Source organism: Barbus barbus (assembly GCF_936440315.1).
Source record: "Barbus barbus genome assembly, chromosome: 47".
Taxonomy (NCBI): Eukaryota; Metazoa; Chordata; class Actinopteri; order Cypriniformes; family Cyprinidae; genus Barbus; species Barbus barbus.
In genome coordinates, this window is record NC_136725.1 from 22,321,536 (window position 1) to 22,342,727 (window position 21,192).

At 34.0% G+C, this 21,192-nt stretch overlaps 1 protein-coding gene across 8 annotated transcripts in view; it reads left to right on the forward strand.

Annotated features, from left to right (window-relative positions):
• LOC306866166 (phosphatidylinositol 4-kinase alpha-like) overlaps positions 1–16,472 on the forward strand; it is a 37,337-nt gene extending 20,865 nt beyond the window's left edge. For 2 of the 8 annotated variants that reach the window (XM_079411237.1, XM_079411238.1), the window contains 23 exons: positions 536–694; positions 1,008–1,159; positions 1,379–1,486; positions 1,746–1,873; positions 3,366–3,524; positions 4,735–4,814; positions 4,891–5,090; positions 6,197–6,287; positions 6,373–6,540; positions 7,467–7,520; positions 7,637–7,757; positions 8,253–8,382; positions 9,307–9,377; positions 10,238–10,310; positions 10,413–10,483; positions 10,583–10,692; positions 11,286–11,390; positions 11,479–11,604; positions 11,716–11,836; positions 12,735–12,894; positions 13,532–13,621; positions 13,966–14,049; positions 14,134–16,472. In XM_079411237.1, coding sequence (XP_079267363.1) covers positions 536–694; positions 1,008–1,159; positions 1,379–1,486; positions 1,746–1,873; positions 3,366–3,524; positions 4,735–4,814; positions 4,891–5,090; positions 6,197–6,287; positions 6,373–6,540; positions 7,467–7,520; positions 7,637–7,757; positions 8,253–8,382; positions 9,307–9,377; positions 10,238–10,310; positions 10,413–10,483; positions 10,583–10,692; positions 11,286–11,390; positions 11,479–11,604; positions 11,716–11,836; positions 12,735–12,894; positions 13,532–13,621; positions 13,966–14,049; positions 14,134–14,185 — 2,613 coding nt within the window. In that variant the 3' untranslated portion in view covers positions 14,186–16,472. Of the gene's footprint in view, positions 1–535; positions 695–1,007; positions 1,160–1,378; positions 1,487–1,745; positions 1,967–3,365; positions 3,525–4,734; positions 4,815–4,890; positions 5,091–6,196; positions 6,288–6,372; positions 6,541–7,466; positions 7,521–7,636; positions 7,758–8,252; positions 8,383–9,306; positions 9,378–10,237; positions 10,311–10,412; positions 10,484–10,582; positions 10,693–11,285; positions 11,391–11,478; positions 11,837–12,734; positions 12,895–13,531; positions 13,622–13,965; positions 14,050–14,133 lie in introns of all 8 variants that reach the window. The other 6 variants (XM_079411236.1, XM_079411233.1, XM_079411235.1 and 3 more) reach the window with 6 other exon arrangements.
• The last annotated feature ends 4,720 nt before the right edge of the window (positions 16,473–21,192 follow it).

Below are 21,192 nucleotides of genomic sequence, written 5' to 3' on the forward strand. Positions count from 1 at the left end.
ATAAAATATTAAAGCAGTAGAAACATAATGAAATGTAAAATAGTACTTTATAATACTATTGTAATCATTCATATAATTTAATCTTATGTTAATATATCTTATATTATTTATATATATATATATATATATATATATATATATATATATATTAAGAGAGATAGATATATAGATGCATATACACACACACACACACAGTATGTATGCCTGCAGTTCCTTAGTTCCTAGGTCATCTACAAGATGGTTTAAAATGCTGATAAAGTCAAGAAAAGATGAGACATAAACACATGACAGTATGATTGAAATGTTAAAATTGAAAGAAAACAAAATTAAAATAAAATAATAACATAATAAAATAAAAAACTTTTATTCTGTGGCACCCAAAAAAATAATTTGGCACCTAAGTTTTTGCTTATAGGAGCCAGTGTTTCCTTACTCAATTATAATTTTTTTTTGTCTGGAGCCTTGTCTTAGCTATGCAGGTTTTCTAGTGCTTTCTGCTAGTTTCCACTGAATTTCTCCTCTCTTCTGAGGTCAGTTCATGCGGGAGATGGCCGGCGCATGGCAGATGACCGTCGAGCTGAAGATGGGGCTGTTCTCCGACGCCCAGGTGGAGGCAGATCCTCTGGCGGCCTCAGAGGAAAGCCAACCCGTCCCCTGCCCGCCCGACGTCTCGCCCCACTACATCTGGATTGAGGTTACTTCCTGTTACCCTGTTTATCCGTCCAAGCTTATGGGCATTTTCATAGCTGTGGATTTACCAGTCCAGAAGCTCCTGATACAAACCTCAAATAGCGTGAAGTCTCCTTGTGAGGAAATCTCACTCTCCTCTATTTTGATGAGGGTCGTTCTTGTGTAATTGTATCGATACACTTTTTAATTCACATTGCTACAGAAATGCTCTGTTTTAGCAAACAGTTTGGTTTAATTTGTTGTGATGCATTTTTTGTTTCCAAAATGACATGTTTTATTTATTCTAAGTTACTTGTCCGTCTTTTCCTTTTGTCTAGTTTCTGATCCAGCGTTTTGAGATCGCCAAGTACAGCAGTGCGGATCAGGTGGAGATTTTCGGCAGTCTTCTGCAGAGGTCTCTGTCTCTCAATGTTGGCAGCCCAAAAAGCAGCCTGAACCGCCACGTGGCAGCCATTGGACCACGCTTCAGGTTAGCAAGAAGACTACTTTGTGAAAAATAGTTTTTCAAAGTTGTAAAGGTTATTGAAGCAAGTTTTACAAAAAATCCTGTTTCCGTCTTCACATTTGATTCAACATAAATGGGTAAATGAAGGAAATTAATTTGCCAACCACTTAATCGGTGAACTATCCCTTTAACTATAATAACCCTGGTTGGCACCAAGAAAAAAAACATACAATTTTACAACAGGTTGTTGACGCTTGGACTTGCCCTCCTGCATTCTGACGTAGTGACCAACGCCACCATCCGTAACGTCCTACGTGAAAAGATTTACTCCACCGCCTTCGATTATTTCAGGTACTGCATAGAAAATGTTTTTGACATGAAAATCAAAAGGTTTTTTGTTTTTTTTTATATATGATAAATGTTTATTTTATAGCACGTAATGAAAATGTTGTTTTGGTTAATGATTATAACCCTGATTTGCAGTTGATTTTCAGTTTTAGTTGAGCTATCCATTAAAGACAGAAGTACTTCCAGGTATCTGGCTGCTTGTGTCCTTAAATTAAATGAATCATCATTATTTTTCTATTTGTTTGTTTGTTTTTTGTCTCAGCGTGGCATCAAAGTTCCCCACCCAGGGAGACAAGCGTCTGCGCGAGGACATCAGCATCATGATCCGCTTCTATGCCAGCATACTCTCCGATAAGAAGTACCTAGCTGCTAGTCAGCTCGTGCCACCTGGTGAGCTTGGCGCCAATCCCGCTCAAAGCTCCCTATCTGCTGGGATTTTCGGATCGCTTATCGTTTCCAGCACTTCTCCGATATCGATATTAAGTAAGCCTCTCTTGCTACGACTGTGCAACTGCAGTGCAGCAGGAGCATGTTTATGCGGTTCAAATTTGCATGGCTGCAAATTTGAAACATGAACTAAAAATGCACGGCAATCATCCGGACGGCCGAATTTATCAATTTGTCGCCAAGCGCAAATTGACAAATGCATCCGCCCTGTCTCTCCCCGCCTGAACCGCCACCACCCTTCTCTATCCATTGTAGAAAACATGATCTCATCAGAACATTAGCGCTCTCATGTAAAATGCATGATCATTTCAATATCAGAGAACTAATTGAGACTTCATTCGTCCCTTAAAGCCTCTCCATCGTGTGATGTGCGACATCGCCAGACAGCACCACAAATCAGTTGCTTCGCTTGGTATTTACTCGTCAAATGTATAATTTGCAGGCTTCTCTTCCTCGGATGCTGTGTTAACAATTCATTAAAGCTAATGGGAAAGGAGAAAAAGTGCTGGAATGATGGAACAAAATAGTAAAAGGAGAAAGTTGGAAATGGGATAAAAGAAGAGCATTCATTTATAAATAGAGTCAATCTCACAGAACCAGTCAGGAACATGTCTAGGTCATATTTCACCCCTAAATCAGAAGAAATAAATATGAAAATATATGTTTTTTGTTTTTTGGAAATTGAAAGCTATTTTAGGGCCTTTTTTTGTGACAATTGTGCACATTTTCTCAAAACTATATATGGATGTATTTACATTTCTTTATAAAGGGAGATACAGAGAATTATATATATATATGTATTTTATATATATATATATATATATATATATATATATATATATATATATTTATATATATATATTTATAATTTTTTTTGTTGTTGTTTTTTTTGCACAAAAAGAAATGTATAGTTTTTGATTTTTTTTTTTTTTCCATGAGTTATTCATATTTTCCCACACATTTTCAAAAAAATTCATTAAATGAATTTCCGTTAATTACTTTATGTGCACATAATATAAAATGCATCATACAAAATAACATATATTATAATTATATATTATGTATTATTTTATATACATACATACATATTTATTTATTTCCGGTCATATCAATAGTCTAATAATATCTGGAATAATTATCATTGGAATATTATTACATAAAAATCTTATGAGATGCATTAATGAAAGAAAAATACTAATAAATTCAAAAGAAAAACAATTGTGATGTATTACAGTAATGTAAATGTTATGAAAATATTGTCATAATGCAATAAAAATATAAATGATAAATTGGCTTCATTTTCATCATATGGCTTTTGATTTTGGGGTAAATTCTGATCTGCTCACACTCTTCATGAGAATCACTCTGATAGTGTAGGTATAGAGAGGAGAATAAAATTCTGCAAAATTCTTCACTTAACAAAGTTTCCTCGCAGACAACCAGGATCCGTCCCTGAACAGTTTGTCAGTGATGAACGCCGCCGACCCGAGGAACAACATGGACATGACCGTGGGTTCCCGCCAGCAGAGCTCTCAGGGCTGGATTAACACCTACCCCCTGTCCAGCGGGATGTCCACCACCTCCAAGAAATCAGGTATCACCCAAACACACAACAGCTCTTTGACCCTGATTCGTTTTAATGGTTTAATCCGTTTAGCCAATGTGCACCTGCTAATGCAGTGATCTCCCTGATTGTTAAGGATCAGCACTGCATTAGCCGAGCGATGAATGCTTTCCGAGCTACTGGAAATGAACTGGTGGCCAACACTAGTGTTGCATTTTAAAGTGTTAAAACAGCGCAAGAACACCCAAACGCGTCATATGCCAGGAATCCAAAAACCAACCAAATTAAAGTTTCAAAAAACTATTTACTAGCTCATAGTGCTTAATATGTACAGCTGTTTTTGCTCTTTTGTTCTAGTCTAATTTATAATCAACTGAGATTAAGTACCCTCCATCACCCTGATTAATTCAAAATACAAAAAAAAAATATATTTTTATTTATTTAAATATGTTTATTATATATACAGAGAGAGAGATTTATTTATAATAATAGTTAGAATAATTAAATCCCTTAATTCCAATAACTAAATTCGTTCATGGTTTGAACTTTTTATTACCAGTAAATTCTATTTTTTTATTTATTTTTATTTTTTTACACACAAATAGCAATTTCTACTCAATAAAATATTTTACAGTTTGACATAGCTAGAAAAAAATTAAGTAAAATTAAGATAATTTAAAATGTTGGTTGTTCCGTTTATTAGCTAAAAAGGTTGTTATTTTTTGTAGTCACAGTCAGGGTTATTATATTTAACTAAAACTAAAACCATAAAAAATATTTTTGTTACTTGAAATAAAATGCGCGTAAACTGAAACAAAATAAAATATTAAAAAAACAAGCTTATTTTATTTCAACTCATTGGCAATATTTCTCATTTTTATTTAGATAATGTACTAAAAATGACAAAAAAAACAATAATAATAAAAATGTATAACAACTGTAATGACATTTAATAAAAAATTATACAAATGACAAAAACAGTAATTTTTAGTAAAATTGTAGTTAAATTTAAAATGAAAATGGAAAAACAAAAGTAAAAACTATTTCAAAGTATTAATTAAAACTATAATATGATACAAAAATAACACTGTTCACAGTGTAGAACCAGCTCTGCTTGTTAACCAGCTAGAGTAGTTAAAGTATTACATAAGCACCTCTATAAGTGTCTCATCCAGCATGTTTGAATGTTTAGTCCTCATGCAGCTTTTACTATGTCTTCTGTTGTTTTCTCTCACTGTAGGCATGTCCAAAAAGAGCAACAGAGGCACCCAGTTGCACAAGTACTACATGAAGCGCAGGACATTACTGTTGGCCTTACTGGTAGGGACCCCTGCCTGGTTCCTGTTAAACAAATACGCTACTGTGTCTCTTGAGCATCTCTGTGCTTCCTTTGCAGGCCAGTGAGATCGAGCGACTGACCACTTGGTACAACCCGCTATCAACACAGGAGCTGGCCATCGCCATAGAGCAGTCGGTAGAGACCAGCATCTCCAATTGGAGATCCAAATACATCAACCTGAATGAGAAACAGTGGAAAGACAACGTCAACTTAGCCTGGAGTATTGCTCCATATCTGGCCATGCAGCTTCCGGCAAGGTACACCAACAACGAGACTCTAACTCTGTTTCAAACTGTAGTGAGCTGTCCACCCTTTAGTAATTTTTCAGGCATGTATTCTTTTGTGCAAAATACTGTCCCAGAATCCTCTGTGTCGAGTTAAGGGAAAAAAATGTTTTAACTCCTCTGACTATTTGAGTTGAACTATTTTAGGACTTTTTTCCAGTAACATTGATTATGCACATTTTCCCCAATCAAACTCTTACTGTGATTTGGAAAGATTATATTATATTATATTATGCATTCACATTTTTAAACATCAAGAAATTATTAAAAAAATGGTTTAAAATGTTTTCTCATTTTAGGACCTTTTTAGCAGTGACTTTTTTCAGTCACATTTTCTCAAAACTTAAGAAAACAAAACTCTCTCTAATATGAAAAAAAAAAAAAAAAAAAAAAAAAATATATATAATATTTTTTTATAATTATAAATTATATATATATATATATAATGTTTTTTTTTTTTTTTTTGGTTATTATTCAAAAGTGCACTTACATTTTTACATGAAGAAATTGTTTACAAAAATTTTATTTTATTTTATTTTTTTATTCAAAAGTGCAATGACATTTTTACACAAAGAAATTGCTTTTAAAAGACTTTGAAAAAATGTTCTACTCTGTTGAGTTAAAGACATCAATAGCCAAATAAAATCTGGAATCATTATTTTCAATATTATATTATGAATGCAATACGTCGAGTTCAGTGAAAAAAACAACTTATTTTAAATGGCAGACAATTTGAGTTAAAAAAATAAATTATTTTATTTTATAAAATATTTTACTACTAATTTTACACAAAGAAATTGTTTAAAAAAACAGTTTATCATCTTTTCCACTCTAAGATAAAGATTCCAATCGTATCAATAAAATCTGGAATGATAATCATTGCAATATTATGCTATTGAAATCTTGTAATCAGATAATCCTGATTAAAAATGGACTATATTATGTGTTTACTAATGCATTTTTGCCTATTAGAGTGCCGCACCAGTTGATTAGAAAAATTAGGTTTCGGTCCAGTTTTGAGGTTTTGGTACAAAGATCATGTTTGATGACACTCTATGGCCTCTTTTCTTGCTTTGTAGGTTCAAAAATGCAGACACCATTGTTGCTGAAGTGACCCGTCTGGTTCGACTGGATCCTGGTGTTGTCAGCGATGTGCCGGAGGCAGTGAAGGTTAGAGCCATTTTACCACAACAGGGCATTATGTACCACTACGTGCTAAAAATCACTCTCAATGTTGCATGTGTTTTTCCCATAGTTCCTGGTGACGTGGCACACCATTGATGCTGATTCTCCAGAGCTGAGCCACATCTTGTGCTGGGCTCCTGCAGATCCTCCCACCGGCCTCTCGTACTTCTCCAGCATGTACCCTCCTCATCCGCTCACAGCTCAGTATGGAGTCAAAGTCCTGCGCTCCTTCCCTCCTGTACGTACCAGCAGGGCGGCGCTACTGTCTGTCTTTGCCTCTACACCAGCAGTTCTCAACTTTTCTCCCTCCCAAGACCCCCATTGCAAAGACATTATTTCACTGCTGCAATGACGACAGCTGTTTTTCAAATGTTTTATTTTATTTTTTTTACGTTTTCACATAAAGTGACAATTCAGATTAATTTATATAAATATTTAAAATTCATTTATAGTGATTAATAGTTCATAAAAAATTGCTTAATAAATTATTCATATAATTAAATTCCATAAAAAGTTTCAATAACTAAATGTTTGTTAGGGTTTACACTTTTTATTACCAGTGAATTTACTTGACTTTTCAAGTCATTGGTGATTTACAATTTCTTATTTTTTGAGCAGTTTCTAGCCAAAAAATATTTTAGAGAAAAAAATGATTAATTCTATTGAATTTTTTTATATTAATTCCCATGGCTTTTCCAGGTCTATAAATCACACATTTCAAAAAGCAATTTTTACCCAATAAAATATTTTAGAACTTGAATTTTTAATATTTTTAATATTAATTCCCATGACTTTTCCACGTCTAGAAATCATGCTTTTAAAATTTCCTGCTTCATGCTTGAGCTGAGCAATTAACTTGTCAGATCAGTATCAAGTCAATCAGTATCGGATATTTGTCTGCATTTAGCTGCAGTTTCCACTGACGTAATTAGACTTTCACGATTTTGATCATGGGAAACAAATGACACTCATATTGTTTTAAACCCGTTTGGCTTTCTTTCTTCTATGGAACACAAAGGCAGGTGTTCTGAAAGGTGTTTATGATTGAAACTCCATAAATGTGTTATTATAGTTATCCTCATCTTGCTTTATTCTTCGTGTGAGGAAAAGATACAATTTTGTCTATTATGTTTCTGTGATTTCTGACTTGTTTCTCTCTTACAGGATGCCATTTTGTTTTACATTCCTCAAATCGTTCAAGCGCTGCGGTATGACAAGGTGAGGAAGAGTGAACTGTGACCTTTCCTGAACCCTTTTTCTTAACACAACAGTGGTTTCATCTGACTCACACAGCCCTGGGCTGGTATTAACGTCTTTGCTGGCATTTTTGACAGATGGGTTATGTGCGTGAGTACATCCTGTGGGCCGCACAGAAGTCCCAGCTCCTCGCTCATCAGTTCATATGGAACATGAAGACCAACATCTATCTGGACGAGGAGGGCCATCAGAAAGATCGTACGTAACCTGCTGCAGAGTTCAGTCTGAATGCGTCCAGTTACTCGCTGTAGTTAAATTAGTTGTTCGATTAATCTGATTACCCCCAATTAATATACACTACTGTTCAAAGGTTAAGATTTTTTAATTTATCATTAAAAATTGCTGCTTTTTACATCAGGGATGCATTAAATAGAAGTGACAGTAAAGACATTTATAGTGTTACGAAAGATTTCTTTTTCAAATAAATGCTGTTCTTTTGAATTTTCTATTCATCAAAAAATCCTGAAAAATGAAATTTATCACAGTTTCCACCAAAATATAAAGCAGCACGACTGTTTTCATCATTGATAATAATCAGAAATGTTTCAGTTCATACAGTGGTGTATGTAACCAGGATGAGAAAATATCATGTAAAACATTTATGGTAACCCATGAGGTTTAGAATGATATTAGATGTTATTGCGTGAGATGTCAAGAGTGTTTATGGAGTGCTGGGTCTGTGTTGTGCTTCAGCGGACATCGGTGAGCTTCTGGAGCAGATGGTGGAGGATATCACACACTCTCTGTCAGGCCCCGCTAAAGACTTCTACCAGCGCGAGTTTGACTTCTTCAACAAGATCACCAATGTCTCCGCCATTATCAAGTATGTCCAGTGATATTTCCACCACATATGAACTCTCTTCCAAACACTAGTGAACTGCCTACAAAGGCAGTTGCAACTGAAATTGAACTACATAAAGGAGCTATTAGAAATATTTTTTTAATATAGAATTTCTTTCAACTTCAATTTATTTGTTGATTTTGCAGTGCATTCTGGGATTGTGTTATACCTCAAGGATGCATCTTAAAATATAAATTTGATTAAAATAGGTTTTGGAGTTAATGAAAAGCTAGTAATTAATTGAATCATAAATGTCAAAATAAACTCACTTTAAATTCTGAAATAAGAAGTTCAAATAAAACACTAAAAACTCATGACTTTTCCAGGCATTTGTGATTGCATGTTTTAATTTTTATTTATTTTTTTCTCACAAATGGCAATTTCTATCTAATAAGATATTCGTATAACTAGAGCTTGACATAACTACAAAAAAAGCAGCTTTTACATATGTAGTGTGCTTTTAATGCCTAAAATCATCGCCCATCTCTGTGCAAATTTAATTTAAAACATTTTAGTTAAAAATTTTATGTAAAAATGATTTAATTAAGGGTTAATTATTTAATAAAGGGTACATCTCATGAAACCTGTTGAGTCCAGGTAATGTTTTGCCCCAAAAATTAAGAGGAATGAATTAGAAATGACATGTTTGCAAAGAAAATTCTGAAGATGATGTTTTGCATTGTTTAATTGTTGTGAAAAGTCCCCAAAAGTTGATCACTGTACGACGAAAACGTATTCTCATTACTGTAAGGTGAAAAATTTTTTTGTTTTTGTTTGTATTTGTAGATATTATTATGACTAAATAATAAAATAAGTGATAAGCTTCATTTACTTTACATAAAATATATTTTGAATGTACTATAAGTAAAGTGAACAGAAATAAGAGAATACCGTTCTTGTTTTCAGGCCTGTTCCTAAAGGAGATGAGAGGAAGAGAGCGTGTCTGAAGGCGCTGTCAGAAATCAAAGTTCAGCCAGGTTAGCAATCGTCAATTTAAGATAAATCTGAATAATTATTTGTAGGGATGCACGATATTTATCGGACTGATAAATTATCGACCGATATGAGAGAAAATGACGTAATTTTTATTGCTCCGATAAATAAATTAAATCCGATAACTAGATCCGATAAAGTATGCTTGCTGGTAAATCAACCAATCAGTCTGATTTATCGGAGATTCATCTTCTTTCCGAGTGCAAGTGATTGCAGCTTTAAACTGCAGTGACTCTCAGCATGTGTTGTGCTCATTACGTCATCATTTGCGAACATGTCTTCACCGGTCTGGAAGTTTTTCTCGGTGGCAGAGGAGGACAATGCCATTGCTATTTCCAACGCGTGTTCAGCAAGGATTCCGAAAGGAGGAAAAAAGGCACTAAAAATGTTGAATAGATGCATTTCTTTATGCATGAAATATTTGAATATAAATTTGTTGTTAATGAGTTGTTAATTGCAGATAAACCATAGTTCTGTCATAATTCTGTTAAACCATTTCTGTTACAAAGTATTGTGGTGCCTTACACAAAAAATAAAAAACATTTGAAGAGTCAGGACTGATGTTTGCTATAGTTAGGCCAGAGCTACTAAAATATCAGTTTAATCAGTGAATCTTAGATTTTGTATTCTCCTGGGTGCACAAACTGCAGATTATATGAAAATTATAATATAAAAATATGAACTTGATCGGTATCGGCCATGAGAAGGACTTAATTATCGGTTATCGGTTAAAATTTTTCATATCGTGCATCCCTAATTATTTGTGATGAGAGTAACTGAGCTCTAAAAATATTACTTGGGTATTTGTCTTTTTTGTTTTATCTGTGTATAACACTGTAATCAGGATGCTATTTGCCAAGCAATCCAGAAGCTATCGTCCTCGATATCGACTACAAGTCAGGAACACCCATGCAGAGGTATCAGCAAGCATCACGGCTCACCAGAAACTTGTTCACATGCTAACAGTTTACATTTCACAGGTGATTTATGAGCTCATTAACATTAGCCTGATTTTACAGCGCTGCCAAAGCACCTTATCTGGCAAAATTCAAAGTGAAGAGGTGTGGAGTTAGCGAGCTTGAAAAAGAGGGTGAGTCGCACATGACCTTTCATACACCATCAACTTGCAGCGGTTGCAGTATACATGCAGTTTCTGTATGACTGTAAGCCGCCCGTTGTGTGTCTGTAGGTCTGCGCTGCCCATCAGACTCTCAGGATGAAGGTGATGAGAATTCAGAGGCGGCTCAAAAGGTCTGCTGGCAGGCGGCTATCTTTAAAGTGGGCGATGATTGCAGACAGGTCAGTATCATGGGAAATTTACGTAATGTAAATGAGGGAATCTCATGAAATCTCTAAAGTCTGTCTCGTGTTTCACTGCAAAATTAAAGAAAGAAATAAGAAATGATCATATATATATATATATATGTGTGTATATGTACGTGTGTGTATATATATATATATGTGTGTGTGTGTGTGTGTGTGTGTGTGTGTGTGTGTTTTTATTTTTTTAAATATGTATACATGTTATGAAAGCTTTTACGCCTGTATTATTTTGCTCAAAAAAAAAATGTAAAATTATTTTCTTTTTAGAACATTTGTACATTATATTAAATCAATTTTGGTTAAAATGTGGTTAATAATTATATTAAATTTAAATATAATCATAATTAGCATTTGTTTTACATCAGATATGTTTATTATGTTATATTATATTATTTCAGTGTAAAATAATACATCTGAAACATTACAGTAATGTATACTTTGCACTGTAATTTAGTTAAAAGCATCTTTTTTTTTTTGCATTTTGAATTTGTGGTGAAATATGACCTTGATGTATTTTGAGTTAATATTCACCATTAAATGGATTTATAATTTTGTTTCTCTGGTATCAGGACATGCTCGCCCTCCAGATCATCGGTCTCTTCAAGAACATCTTCCAGCTGGTGGGTTTGGACCTGTTTGTGTTCCCGTACCGAGTGGTGGCCACAGCTCCTGGAGTGAGTGTCGTTTTAGCTTCCTGTCGGACATCATGCTCCTGACCTGCTGAAGTTCTGCTTACCTGGATTTCCTGTTTGGTTCTTTCAGTGTGGTGTGATTGAATGTATTCCGGACTGTAAGTCCCGAGATCAGCTCGGCCGCCAGACTGATATTGGTATGTATGAATACTTCAGGAACCAGTACGGGGACGAGTCCACGCTGGCCTTCCAGAAGGTGACTGACATACCGCTTCAGATATTTTTGGTTTTTGCACAGAAAGCTGATGTGTCTGATCATTTATTTCTTAAGCATCTTGTTTCATTTCTCTCTCTCTCTCTCTCTAAGGCTCGGTATAACTTCATCCGCAGTATGGCTGCATACAGTCTGCTGCTCTTCCTGTTACAAATCAAAGACCGACACAACGGCAACATCATGCTGGACAGCAAAGGCCATCTCATCCACATCGGTCAGTCGGGTTAAACCAAACTAGCTTAACTTGAAGATGCCGCATTCTTTGGTAGCATTTGATTTTTCCTTTAAAATCCACTTATAATGATAGTCATGGTTTCTGGTGCCACGATTTAGATTATTCGACTCTTTTCCTCCCTTTTTTCATACCATTTTATTGGTATAGCCGATATTGCTACTGTAGATTTAAGATATGAGAATGTCCTCTTATGATTGGCAACCACTAGTGTTATGTTAAATATGAAATATAAATTAAAAGTTAATTCAAAATATTAATAAAAACTACCATATAATGTATATGATACATTTATATTTTGTTTAGATTTTTATTAATATTTTGAATTGGCTTTCATTTTTATTTTTTTCAGTTTTTATTTTAACTTTAGTTAATTTTTTGTCATTTATTATGTGCTTCTGCCTATGTGTGTTTTGTTTCTTTTTAAATATTACATTTTAGGTCTAATTCATTTCTATTTTAGTTTTAGTTCAGTTTTAGCTTTTATTTATTAAAATTTTTTGCTTCATCTTTGACTCATTTCAGATAGTTGCCAAGGCAACATTTCACATTTTTATTTAATGTAAGTTTTTCAACTAATATTTATATTTTTATATTTTATTTCTGTGATATCCTCTACTCTTTTAATAATATATCTATAGTGCATCAAACAAGGACAATTTTCATCTTATATTAATTATTCCATTCTTGCAATGAACACTCGAGTTAAATTTAAATAAATAAATAAATACATTATTTAATTAATTCAATAAATAAAAAATTAACCTAAATTTTAGATTTTTTTTTTTTGTTTTTTACATTTGAAAACTTTTAAAAGAGGATGAAATGACTGGGTTTAATGACTGTGGGTTTGTGTTTTACGTATTTTTGTGTCTTCTAGACTTCGGCTTCATGTTTGAGAGTTCTCCAGGGGGTAATCTGGGCTGGGAGCCTGACATCAAGCTGACTGACGAGATGGTGATGATCATGGGCGGCAAGATGGAGGCCACTCCCTTTAAATGGTTCATGGAGATGTGTGTGCGCGGATACCTGGCAGTAAGGTGAGATGGCCGCTCTTCAATATTTCAGCATCCTCAGAGATGATGGATTAGGTCAGACGTGTGGACACAGGAGGCTGTCTGGGAAAGATTTGGGAGGATTTGGATTGCCCTCTGTGGGTGGATTCTGTCCCCTACTAACCACCCCAATATTTTAAGACTGAATAGGGTGTTCTTTGCAGGGATATTATTGTTAAATAAAACTAAAGCTGAAACAATAAAACATTTTCATTGCTTGAAATAATCTAAAAACATTTAATATAAATAAAATGTAGAAAAGCTTTAAATTATTTTATTTCAACTACTTGCTACATTTCTCCTACAGCATTTTTCATTTTCATTTAGTTTAACCAAAACTGAATTTGAAAAAACAGTATTAAACATATATAAAAAAAATTAAAAGACAAGAACAACTAAATAAAAATAATTATAAATTATAATATATGATTTATAAATAATACTATATAATATAAAATATTTCATTTTAATTAAAAAAATCAAAGCTAATTCAAAATATTAATAAAAACTATAATGGCATCTCATTGATACTGTAATAACACTGGTTTTCTGTCACTTGCTGGTTAGAATGAGATTTTAGGTTTCATGCACTTTATAAAACCCTTTTATGTATTAATTTCAGGCCATACATGGATGCTGTCGTCTCACTGGTGACGCTGATGCTCGACACGGGGCTGCCATGCTTCAGAGGACAGACCATCAAACTCCTGAAGTGTGTTACTGAATATTTAATCATTTCAATGTCGTTTCTTCCTCTGAAACATTGACCGCTGTACATCAGTGTTATTTTTGTATTATTTATATTGTATTATATTTTTATTAATATTTTGAATTACCTTTTATTTTTACATTTTCAGTTTTCAATTTAATTTTTGTAGACTTTTTTTTTACTAATTTTGTAATGTGCTTTTGCCATTTTTATTGATATATTTTAATACTATTTAGGATAAATTTATTTTCAGAATGTTTGATCTAATATTGTATTTTATTTCAGTAATGAACAAAAGCGTTTTTGATAGTTTTACGATAATAACCCTGCTGTATTGTGTTCGGCAGGCAAAGGTTCAACCCCAACATGAGTGAGAAGGAAGCCGCGGCCTTCATGATTAAAATCATCGAGCGCTGCTTCCTCAGTAGCCGGTAACAAACATCACCTTGTCACGTAATATTCAAAGAAACTGTTTTATTTTTGTAATGGTGAAACTCTGTTTCTCTCTGATACAGGAGCAAAACCTACGACATACTGCAGTTCTACCAGAACCAGATCCCATACTGAGACCGGACTGACGTCTCTTCACCGGCCTCTGCTTGAGATCAGGAGTCATTATCAGTCTATTACAATCCTTTATGACGAGCACTTTATAGATCAGAATAAATCGCCTGCTCGGATTGGTCACTTTCTGTCCGGCAGCCTGGGGGCCTCTCTAATGGTCCGCTGTACTCCAAAAGCTGCATGATTGTCCTCTGATCTCCCTTTAAGGCATCTGCCATGACGGTTCGTGTGTGAATTTTGACATTCCATGCGTAGAAATGCATCCTTTAACTCTACTTGAATCTCTGGGTTTAGTCGCGTCACCCAGGAAGCCATTTCTAAGACTATGGCACAGATTGCACTGTAGATTACGTGCCGTCAGCAAATGACCTGTGTTATGCAATACATCAGTGTTTGTACGTTGTATCTCGTCTCTACGTCGTGTTCGGCGCTGAATGGGTGAATCTCACGAAAGCTGTCAAGTATGAGAATTATAGTTTTGCAAGAAAATTATCTATTTTTAGGACGATTCAATATTTTGTGCCTAGCACATTTTTAAACACGATTTCTTGTTATTTTAAGCATAAATGTACTAAATATTTATACATTAGTGATCTTTGTTGTACTGCCTTTATTTAGTTGATTTAAATAAAGAAAAATTACAGCATTTTGTTTACTATAATACAACAAAAATGATTGTATAGCAAAGAAATAGTATCTGAATGCATTACGGTGAAACAGCTTGCTTGGCTAGAATAATATTAATAATGCAAATAAAAAAAAATGCAAATGCAACATTCCTTAAAATAGGCTTTTTATTTTTTTGTGCATTGTGACATTGTGCATAGCACATTTTTAAACAAAATTTCACATTATCATGCAAAATATTAACATTTATACATCAAGGTGGTATTTGTTGCACTGCCTTTAATTTTTGTTTATTTTTAATGAAGAAAATGAATGTGAAAAAATAGTACAATGTCTGAATGCATTACAGTACTGAGAATTGTGGGGAAAAAATGGTTGCTTGCAAATAATACAAATTAAAAAATAATGTTCTCATAATGTTTACTTTTTTTTTTTTTGCACTGTGACATTGTGCATGGCACATTTTTAAATGCAACTTCTCATTAATGTAATGACAAAATGTCAATTTTATACATTTATACGTGGTGGTATATGTTGTACTGCCTTTAATTTGTGTTGATTTAAAATTAAAATAAAAAAATTTGAGTTTTTCTTTTTTTTTTACTATAATATAACCAAAAATGGGAATTGTGGGGAAAATGCATGCTTGGCAAGGATAATGCAAACAACATATCTCAGTGCTTATGAAAATAAGATTTTTTTTTTTACCTTATGCATATTAATTTTAAACAATTTCTCAATGTAATGTATGAATAAAGTCATGAATATTGTCACTAATATTTATGTTGAACTGCCATTGCATTGAATAAAGAAAAAATATATTTTTTTTACTATACGTACTACAACACAAATGACCGAATTACACAAAATGATGAGAATTACAAACCATCTGGATGCATTACGATAATGAGTATTGTGCAAATAATAATAAAAATAAAAAATAATGCAAGATATCGGAATGCTCCTGAAAATAGGCTTTATTTTCTTTATTTAAAATCTCATTTTGATTTTAGGGTGAAACGTGAGCTGAATGTGTTTTTGTGAGATTCACTCAGATGCCGTGTGCGTTTTACTCCTAACAGGGATCTTCAACCCAAAAAGAAAATGTAGTTTACTGACTTCACGGAATATCTGGTGTCATTTTGCATGTGTTTTTAAAACACTGAAGATGTAATTTCATATGGAACTGCGAGTGTTACCTCCATTAGAAAGATTTGCTGTAGAGTTCCTCAAATGCTGTCGTAGTTTTACTCGCTATCGGTGAAAAATCTTTAGTCTTATGAATCAGTTACTCAAAGATAAGAGATTATTTGAGCAGTATAGCAACAATAGATTATATAAGCCATAGTTAATTTGTGTGTATATATGTGCGTCGGATATTTGTGACAATATGGCAGATGTTGAAGTTGTAGCCGTTTAATTGATTTGCATCATTGACAATCAAGTCACTTGTTGTGTTCCGTGTGTGAATCCATTGACATGTTTGTTGGTGTAAAAAACGTCATTGTGTGCTGGGAACGTTTCTTAAAGCCGTCACCGAAGATATACGCCGTTCGTCCGCATTTGCACTTTTAACATTTCATTGCAGTCAGTGTAATCAATCAAATGTATTCGTGAACAGAAATGGACCTGAAAGCATCTATTAAAATGTAAACACTTGGACAAAACTGTGCTGCTTCTAGTCTTTGAGCGGTCGGTCCGCCAGTAATCTGCGATGATTGCGTTCCATTATTCATCGTAGAACCCGATCCTGTGTGTGTTTTACCTAGAGGACGCTTTAGATACTCTATTAATATTTAATTGCTTGATGTAGCCGGCGGTGGAAGATCAGATCTGCTGAGCTAATGCTGGAGCGGGAGACCATCACATTTATGTAGCTTCCACATTAAACTCTTGATAAAATAGATCTAAAATCTCTGTACGAGCCTCGTTTGAACACTAAAATAAAGCAACACCCCACAGGAGTCTGTGTGTTAGTTTTACAAGTAAAGGATGTTCTGATGCATTATGCAAAGCAGATTAGTAATATGATAAAAGACACAAACTTCTGCCAAGAGCTTCAAACGAGGCTTTAGAGTTAAAGTGAGTTTTATGATGGCCAGTTGCACATCATTGTATATTGATGCACTTCTGTGTTCTTGAAGAGTATTTGTTCTTTATTCCGTATAATAATTTCCTAGAAAGCAGTACAGTAGTTTACAGTAGTAGTTGCATTATGAACTATATTTCATGTTGATGTAATTAATGATTTAGTTAGTTTTATCATATTGTTTTTATAATACACTGCAGTGTTATTTTAGAATCATTGATAGACGATTTTATTTTTGTTACATTTTCTTACATCTTATTTTTAGAGGTTTTCATTTTAAATTAGTCAAAATGGTTAAAGATGACAAAAACATAAAATTACTCAAACTTAATATTTTTTAACTTAACATTCAAATTAAATGACATACTGTTCTTTTAAAAAAAACTTAATTACACGATCCATTGGCTTCCAAGGTGTACTGCCTCTAGGCCTATATATATAAATATATGAAGAGTTTATTTGCAAAAACAGATAACTAAACATGTTTTTATTATGTTATGTTTTTGTGTTAGTTAGCTGTCAAAATAACCCAACTGCAGTTTGATTGAGATTAATTGGAATGCACAATGAAAAAACACATATATATATATATATATATATATATATATATATGGGTAAATATCACTCTAGGGTGCCTTTTGGTGTCCTGTGCATAACTCATTTGCCATGATAACATAAAAATGACTATGAAAGGGTGTGTTATATTTAGTTTTTTACATTCATAACAAAGGCATTTTGTTTTGTATAGCTTGTTATTTTGCTATGTCCCATGCACTGCTCATTAAATTTGAATGAGAGTAGAATATATTCAAATCATAAAATGAAAAAAATTTGTCCTCTATTAATATTTTGTTAGATTTTTGTTCAAATCAATTTGAGTGTATTGATCATTTGGTAATGAAAACAATATTTTTTTATTTAATAAAAAAGAAGAGTTTGTCCATGACCCTTGAATGGTTGTCCACCCGGTCATGTTGGGGAATCCGCCCCGTTTAGAAAAGGCCATCCCCTTTAGTGACATCAGGACAACAGATTTTTTGTCTCTTCAGTGACGGGAAGTTCAACGGCTGAGGTGAATAAGTTGGTGACTTTTCAATTGACACATTTTCTTTGTACGAGTTTACTTAAGCCAAGTTCACACTACAGGACTTTACGCGTCGGCAGATCGCTGTGCCGTTCAGACTACATGACTTGATTGTCTGTCTTTTAGTGGTTGTGGTGTTCACACTACATGACTCTATGTAAATGATCCGCAACCAGGGGTTACACACTACATTAGCTGACAACAACTCTGTCACCCAACTACTGGATTCGGTTCCCAAACCACGTTTTGTCATGAAAACACACGAGAATTGACCGTTCGCAACAAGCTTGATTGAGAGGTGATCTGACCAATCAGAACCGCTGCTATCCCCATCTTGCCCGACAGCTGGCCAGTCTTCACAGAAAAAGAATCGACTGGATTGAAACTTTTTCAATATAACTAAATATAAATATGTGCTGAGGGTTAAGCTGTGCTGTTGTTGGATGCCACGGTAACGGCAATCAGCTGAGGTATTTAAAAGTGCTTGTTTTGCTTACCAGAAAATCTGCTCATGCACCATATGCATGGCTTGCAGCGCTAAAGCTCTTCTTCGCCCCGATCGGGAGCTGTATATGCACATGTGCGCTCATCTGTTTACATGCATGTTAACCGCGAGCTCGTGTCATATCAGCAGTAACCTGCTCTGTCGGTGTGTGGTCCGTTTCCTGTCTGCTCTGAGATGTGTTTTTCACTGCGTGAGCTGTAGTGTGAGTGTTTGTCGGTCATGGCAACAGTAACTATTGGTGGTTACTGGTTAATAAAAAATATAGCAGCCAAAAGCCTGTGAAAGATGCTTATGTGCAAAAATATAAGCATTTTCTTTCAGCGAAGTTGCTGTTGTTTTTCTTCCTGTGACCTCAACCCATGCCTTGCTCTCTCATTGGCTGTAGCTCGTCACCACACTTGACCCCAGATTACCTTAAAACCCTAATCCTGTAGTGTGAACCATTGACATAATAGAGAGTGTAGACAATCAAGTCATGTAGTCTGAACGGCACCACGATCTGCCGACGTGTAAAGTCCTGTAGTGTGAACTTGGCTTTACTTGCTTAACATGTTCACCCTGTCGCCATAAAATATGCCAGAACTGATTATAATACAGTTTTTTCAAAATATGTGTTTAAATATACCAAATTCTCTTCAACAACCAGACTAAATATTTAACTTTGTTGTAAGCTATGATAATTGAAGCTCAAAATGTCCACCTTGTCAGCCACTTAGACATGACTGGGAGGACACAGCATTCATTTGTAGATAATATTGCAATTTACAGAAATTTTATATTGTAATTTATAGAAAGATCTGCTGTAGATAATATTTTGTCATTTATAAAAATAAAATCATTGCTCTTTCTAAAAAACTGCATCCAAATATCATTTTTTTTCTCCAAATTAGAAAAAATACATGTGCAAATTGTATGCGTTTCTTTAAAAGCACATGGTTTACATAAAATCTTTTATGTATTTATAATTTAAAGGCAAACAAATAACCCTGTTTAGGAAAGGAACATCAAACCATTCAGAAAATATAATTGGCATCTTAATATTGCAATGAAAATCTATCTCTATAAATATATCAAAAATATAGTAGTATATTTATTATAGATTTAAATTTGGTGAATTAAATTCTTTGATTTTAGAGGTGTATAATATATATTTAAATATGAATTGAATGTGTTGTTGCCCTGAGCACACTGATGCTCTGCTGGTGTTTTGTAAGTTCAGAGGGAGAGGTTTGTAAGAGAGCTGTAGCACAAGAGCTCCTCCCTGTCTCCAGGAATTCCTCTTCCACATCCATGCATTAGCCGGAATACCGGATCGCCATGGCAACGGCTCCCTGAGCACTGTGGGTGGGGGAGGTGGAGGTGGAGGGTGGGATTGGGCTGCAATAAAAAGGTGTTGCCACTGATTTCTCAAACATGCCCATTTATTCTCCACAGGGCAGTTCAGCCCCTCCCTGAGCCGTGATTCGGCCGGAGGCGGTCTGTTGCATGCATTTCATTGCAGGTTTAGTGCAGAGAGAGACACAGGATTCACGAGCTCCACACCTGCAACCGCATCACCTGCAGCACTGCTTCAGACTGCTACTCTTGTTTTTAATGAGTTTACAGACTATGGGCTTTAATGTGTAGCTGGTCGTCATGACAACGTGCCAAGAGTATTTTACACTTCCACATTGATCCAAACACTACCTGATAATAACCATATCCTAAAATAGAGATGGGACGTCTCCTAGCCTCAGATTCACTTGGGTCATGAACAACCTGTGAATATCAGGCCATTTCAGTTGTGATTTCCAGAACTGGAAAATTCATAGAAAGGCCTATAACTTTTATAGTTATAGTACACTGTTATAATCTGAAAAATCTGAAATATTTAATTGCCTACAACTATTTTTTTGTAAGTGATCTCTTTAAAAAATCTTACCTAGTAATCACAAAATATATAGAAATGAAAAATCATAGAAATATGAATATGGGACTCTGGTGTAAAAATTATAATACCATAGTACTGTATGATTACTATATTCATATACCATAGCATTTACACAGTATTAGTTAGTTCGTTGATTTCATAGTACTTCAATAAATATAAATGTTATCAATATTTTATTAATTAACATTTACTAATTTATTAATATTTCAAATATTATTTAATTAATATTAATTCAATCATATTTTCTAAGGCCTCTAAATGAGCAAACCTTTAATGATAAGCCTGTTTTTGTTTTTTTAGGCTTTACAGGATTAATCAGTGCAATTACGCTTTATTACATTAATTATTATATTAATTTCTCACCAAATTGCTAAATTACTAGCACTGTTGCTAATTACTATTTTAAGGCTTATATTTAAGGCTTTAACTTATTTTTCAACAGAACAGACAAAATATTTTTATATATATTTTTTCAACATGTTATTTTTTTATTAATATTAAAAGTAAATGACTCAGAAAATACTGTTCTTAAAAAAAATTAAATATAAAAAAAAATCTAATTCAAAATAATAGCAAAAAATTACAATAGTATATACTGGCAACCCCTCTTATTTTTCAAATCCTCTCCTCCAATCTGGTTGGACACGCCCACTTTTAATGCTCCAATCAACTGCTGTCAGAGGTCATAATTACAACATTTCTGAGCTATCCAATAAATGCAATCTCAACTGCATATGAAAATGCAACTGCATTCTGCATTCAAGACAGAAGACAT